The sequence below is a fragment of the Lates calcarifer genome, unplaced genomic scaffold, assembly GCF_001640805.2.
Source record: "Lates calcarifer isolate ASB-BC8 unplaced genomic scaffold, TLL_Latcal_v3 _unitig_4659_quiver_1507, whole genome shotgun sequence".
NCBI lineage: Eukaryota > Metazoa > Chordata > Actinopteri > Centropomidae > Lates > Lates calcarifer.
Window position 1 is genome coordinate 1 of NW_026117031.1, and position 5,813 is coordinate 5,813.

A 5,813-nucleotide genomic window follows, 5' to 3' on the forward strand; every position below is an offset into this window, starting at 1 on the left:
GAAGAGATGTTTTCATTGGCCTGAACTAAAGGGAGCTGCAAAATTTTTATCAGGTTAAGTTTAGCTCCCTCGCCAGAAAGATATTAAGACCTCTTGCTTTATCAACTTAACACTTCCACTGAAGGATTACAATGAAAAGAGGATTACTGTCAGAGAGTCTTGCTTGAGTGGAAGACTGATATGAGTGGGAAGATGATATCTGGATTGAGCAAATTGCCTCATCTTGGAGGCAGATAATGAAAATCACAGAGTAGAGAAGACAAGTACATGAGTATATGTGTGTGCGTCTGTGTGCCTTATATGTCTGTTTGTATTTGCCTCTCTTCACCTTTCTCTTTAAAGTCGTGGTGTTTTTGAGTATAAAGAAAGGAGTATTGGCTCATCTTCAGCTGCAGTTCATTGTGGCGGCTTCTTCTGACCACAGCCCTCTGAACTCTCAGTAATTCTGTCTTGGAGATTTTCCCCAAACACTGTTATGCAATCTCCAAAACATTCCTGTATTTATCATCCTCCCCTAAACTTGTCTCATCCCCCCTCCCCCCCAAAAAACCCAATCCCTCCCTTCATACTTTTTGTCACAGTTTTTGTTTTAGTTATATTTCTCTTTTATTTGTGCTGGATTACCATCAAATATTTCCCTCTGTGTCCTCCCTGCTCTCTCTCCTCCACCCGCAGTTCCTCCTCTCCCACCCACCCTGGTTTCTAATTGGATTTCATTACCATTTCCTTTCAGTTTTTTCCCAGCCAGACTCTCTGGTTGGGAGGAACAGCTTCAGCTGGATTCTCCTCGGCACTCACGAACATCAGCAGCAGTTGCAGCAGCTCTCAAAGACTTCACTACATCAGCCAGTAAGTTAGGTTTTGATTTTTTTTTCTCCTGAGTTGTGAATCAAAGCTGCTCTTCAGTGTTTGAATGTCAAGGCATACAGGTGAAGTCAGCACATGTCAGGGTGCAGGGCTGAGGTATCTTTAATAGATTTAGTGTTGAGAACAGAAGTAGTGGCACCTTTTTGTTTCCTCAGAGCATCAAATAAGAAGTACATAAGAGCACAATTGTGTATTGTGTAGTAATGACTGTTGAGCTTGATTATATGGAAAGCTAAAAGGCAGTGAGGGGAAGAAGCATTCAGATCTTAAGTCCTGCACTCAAAATCTTACTTAGGTAGGTATTATTGGCAAAAAATAGTTTTTTTTTTTTTTTTTTTTTTAAACTTTTTTAAAGAATGATGCATTCAAGTTTAAGCCGTATTTAATTTATATTTTAATGTAGCCAGTGGAGCCACTATAGGTTATCTGTAAAGTAATCAGTAACTATAGGTGTCAGGTAAATGCAGTGGAGTAAAAAGTACAATTCCAGCTGAAGTACAAAGTACAAGTAAGAAGTGTAAATTGTAACTGAGTACTGTATTTAGTTACAGTACTACAAGGTAAGAGCATTATTCAGCAACTCAGGGTTAAAAATAAATGAGCATTCTTTGCCTTTAATAGCCTGATAATGAGTTACAGTAAATGTGGATTATATCAATGCACTCCAGCTGGTCTTAAGGCAACATGCCAAACTTCTCCACATGGCTGTTGGGGTTTGTCAATTTATATCTTTCAGAGAAATCAGATATTTTAACTGCCCGTGAATGCTAATGGGAATCAAACACGGTGGTGAAGTTGAGTCCAAGTCAGTGGACTGGACTTTTGACTCAAACAACAACACTTCAGTCCAGTGATTTGGATTGAACTATGGATCTTAAAACTGTTCATTAATATGAAAACAACTGGATTTCACCTGATAATAAATACAGTGCCATTAAGAAAAGGTGAAAAGTCCTAAATATGTTTTTTTTAATTACCTGACCACATTTCCCCAAAGTTTTACTTTTCTGCATGGTTCTGCATACAAAAAAGCAAAGATAATAAGCTGCTCTGACAGCATAAACAGAATCAGAGGGTTTACAGTAAACACTGTAGTTCACATGTTAGTGGTCTTTAAACAATGGATTCTTCTTTTCTGCTTTTATTGATAACATTCATGTTTCTAATCATCTGAGGGCTACTGAGGCAGACAGCTGCTCAGACTCCCCAGTATTTGTCCTCTTGTCTGCCCTCCTCTTCTGCCAGGAATGCTGACATGCAACTCTCTCTCTCTCTCCCTCCTCCTTTTCTCTCACGTCTCTCTCTTTTCTTTCTGTTCCTGTTCCACACACACACACACACACACACACACACCACCCCTCCTCACCCCCTCCTCCCTCTGTGAGGCTCTCCCTCTCTTTCCCTCTCCCTCTCTCTTTCTGCAGCTGTTGTGGATGTACAGTAAAAGCCCTCGATTGCAATTAGGAGACCTGCAGATAGACGACAGGCAGCTTTCATGACTAAACCATAAAGCTGCAAAGAACGCGGTGCTGTGAGCCAGTGAGCCTGTTAAGTCCTCCTGTTCAGTTCATCAGCTCAGTTTATGGTCTTGTGACGCCTGTCGTGCTCTCAGACAGACAGGGTGACAGCAGAGACGAGCTGATGTCTCTTGACCAAAAATCCTGCTGGAAAAGATAAGGGTGCTGCTGTACAAACGCATTTGGAATTTGGTGATTTTTGTGGATAGCTATAATTTGATAATTCTCTGGCTGTCCAACAGGGTCAGCTGAGGATTGAGTTTCTTATTGCATGTTCACACAGACAGGAAACAGAGGCAGACAGAGAGAGAGGAGAACTTGAGGACAGACCTTTTAACTTTTAGGTGTGACTGCGAGTAGCTTCTGAGTAGGCTGTCTGGTATTCAGCATCTCATCAAACTTTCATAAGGAACATCTGGTAATATTGTGTTTTGCAGATCACATGAGTAATCTTAATCATTAGCTGGGAAAACAGGAAATTGTATTATTTTCATCATCCTGAACTGCAAATCAGGGGATTTTATATAGCTAAGTTAGCATGTCCCTCATAGAAACATCACGTATGACATGTCAGAAGTACATGTCTATTTACATAGATTGCTGACTTTTACTTTCTGTAAAGTTTGTAATATAAAACAACTGGATATAATCTGAGTTGTGAATTATTGAACCAAAAGAAAGGGTATAAACGCTTATGTAAGAGATGATTCACCTTGGGATCATGGATGATGGTCACACGCCTTTTCTGTTTGCCGTTGGTTGTTATTGAGTCTTCTTTCATTTCCTGTCTTTTTTTCTCTCTCTTTCTTTCTATCACTTCCTTCCACGTGCCTTCCCTGAAACAGAGCATGCTGTTCTTAGTATCACAACTCTGAATCATAACTTGAAACCAAAAACTGCACCTGTGTTAATAAACACGAGCTCTCCATGTGTGTGTGTGTGTGTGTGTGTGTGTGTGTGTGTGTGTGTGTGTGTGTGTGTTGCTGCACTGAAACCTCCAACCTCCACCTCATTTAAATATATTTAAACCTATAATATTTTTAGAAATACGGCTACCTGAGTGGAGAGGGACACATTTAAAATATCATCTGTTCTAAATTACTGGTTATTTCCTTCGAGTTTTGGCAGAGCTGAAATCTAATGATGTCAGCTCAGTAATGTAATATGGTTATTTCAGTTTGACTTTCTCCTTAACTCAAGTGAAGAATTTGTTACAAAAACATAAAGGAATATTATTATATTCCCTATTTTTCTCTGGTAATACATCTTAAGTACCAGATCAAATATGTTAAAAGTAGACACAAGTAAGTATCTATGTTTTTTAGAATTAGCCCACAGAGGCAGTTTTGGGACTAAATGTTGATGTGCTTGGCTCATGGATCAGAAACATGGCAGCAATCTCTTGCAGTGTTACAGTGAAAAAGTTGTTGCCTATCATGGTATAGTATTGTAATAGTAGTCCTAGAATTAATTTGATAGATTCCCTTTAACTGTGATTAAACTCCAAGAAGAAACATGTAAAGTGAATATCATACTGTATGTCCTCACACACTCATTTCAGTGTGTTTACACATGCTGCAGTTTCAAAATTTATACGTGCTCTCCCAGCCTTAGTAATCTGACGATGTTTAATTTGACCTGATGTTTATAGTGGCTTTTGTGGTTCACTTTTGTTTAATCAGGTCACTGTTATCCCACTGTGTGTTCAAACTTTGGTGTTACTCCTCCACAGTGTTGTTTGTAAACTGTAATGTTTCTTTTATCTTTGTAAGTCTGAAATATTACATTTCCCTCTCTCAGCCGTGACACTGCAATGACCTCGCTCAGGCTGTTACCCGTGTTGCACTCCCTCCTCGTCCTACAAGTCCATCTTTCCAACCAGTTAGAAGACAACAAGATCCCTCCTAGTTTGTGTACTGGTCACCCTGGTATCCCGGGCTCTCCCGGAGCTCATGGCAGTCCTGGTCAGCCAGGGAGAGATGGGAGAGACGGGAGAGATGCCGCTCCGGGGGAGAAGGGACAGAAGGGGGACAGAGGAGACACAGGTGCTCTCTTTCATTTAATTTTATGTGTGTGAGTGTGTGCTTGTGATGAATGTCTGTACTGGATGTTCATGTCTGTGTTCCTCTTCCTCTCCAGGCGAGACAGGAGTGAGAGGCCTAACAGGAGACAGAGGTGACCCAGGAGAAAAGGGGGAGAGGGGGCAGCCGGGGGAGTGCGCTGTGGCCCCCAAATCAGCCTTCAGTGCTAAACTGTCCGAGGGCCTCACTTTACCCCTCACTGTGGGCGATGCAGTCCGCTTCGACAAGATCATGCTGAATGAGCAGGGTGACTACAACACGGAGACGGGACGCTTCACCTGCAAAGTCCCTGGAGTCTACTACTTTGCCGTCCATGCCACAGTCTACCGTGCCAGCCTGCAGTTTGACCTGATGAAGAACGGACACACGGTGGCGTCTTATTTTCAGTTTTATGGAAACTGGCCCAAACCTGCGTCTCTGTCAGGTGGCTCCCTGCTCCACCTCGTCCCTGGTGACCAGGTGTGGGTCCAGATGGCTCTGTCGGAGTACAATGGATTTTACTCAAGCACCAAGACAGACAGCACCTTCACCGGCTTCCTGGTGTATTCAGACTGGAAAAACTCTGCTGTATTTGCTTGACATGTGCTTGTGAACAAAACAAAGTCATATTCCCCTGGGGGATAATGAACCACAACTTTTTTCTTTTGCCTATTTTAGTTTCCTAATTGAGACGTTCTGGATAATGACAAGTGAATCGGCTGTGACGTGGTACAGCTGTATTTGCATAACAAGTAAAAAACACACCAGACAATGTTACTTGAATGGCACATACCGTACTGGTGAAGTGTGGGGCACATACACCGAGCAGTAATGTTTATTCAGCGTCTGTTCTTCAGTTGCAGCTTTTAAACTGTTGTGACAGTTGATTATTGTACCAGATGTTGTGACAACGGCCTCCAGCCAACTCCTGGCCACAAATTCAAATAGCTTCTATGTTATTATTGCACATTGTTTCTCATCAGTTTCTGCACAGTGAACATAAAACATGAATAAATCATTTTAGCTTTTAAAACACACGCGACTGACATATTTTTGGCAATAAGTACCCCCTCATTCTGGAGAGTGACAAATGTGAGAGGATCAGTTTTGCCACGTGTTGGACTGTTGGACCACTCTCTCATAACATGTCTCCCTGTGCACATCTGTATTATTATACAGATGTTTATCTGGTTTCAGCTGTGGAGGAAGTCCTGTTAAGTAAAAATACAGAGAAGAATCATTGGCAAAATATCCTCACATTAAATGTACTAAAAGTACTCCTTCTTTTAAAAAGTGCCATGTCACTCTTATCTATTTATTCACGACATTATTGTTAATACTAATGCATCAACATGTAAGTGCCATTTTG

The 5,813-nt window shown here is 41.4% G+C and overlaps 1 protein-coding gene across 1 annotated transcript; it reads left to right on the forward strand.

The window, feature by feature from the left end:
* The first annotated feature begins 588 nt into the window (after positions 1-588).
* LOC108901686 (complement C1q tumor necrosis factor-related protein 5) lies at positions 589-5,479 on the forward strand. The gene is made up of 3 exons (XM_018703250.2): positions 589-849; positions 4,185-4,429; positions 4,524-5,479. Exons 2-3 carry the CDS (start codon positions 4,198-4,200, stop codon positions 5,042-5,044), a joined length of 753 nt encoding a protein of 250 aa, XP_018558766.1. The 5' UTR covers positions 589-849; positions 4,185-4,197; the 3' UTR covers positions 5,045-5,479.
* Positions 5,480-5,813: the final 334 nt, after the last annotated feature.

Bases quoted from the DNA above. Each gene is read 5' to 3' on its own strand.
- LOC108901686 (XM_018703250.2), top strand. From the start codon at position 4,198: ATGACCTCGCTCAGGCTGTTACCCGTGTTGCACTCCCTCCTCGTCCTA. The intron at 4,430-4,523 runs GTGCTCTCTTTC...CTTCCTCTCCAG, and splicing joins GGGGGACAGAGGAGACACAG to GCGAGACAGGAGTGAGAGGC.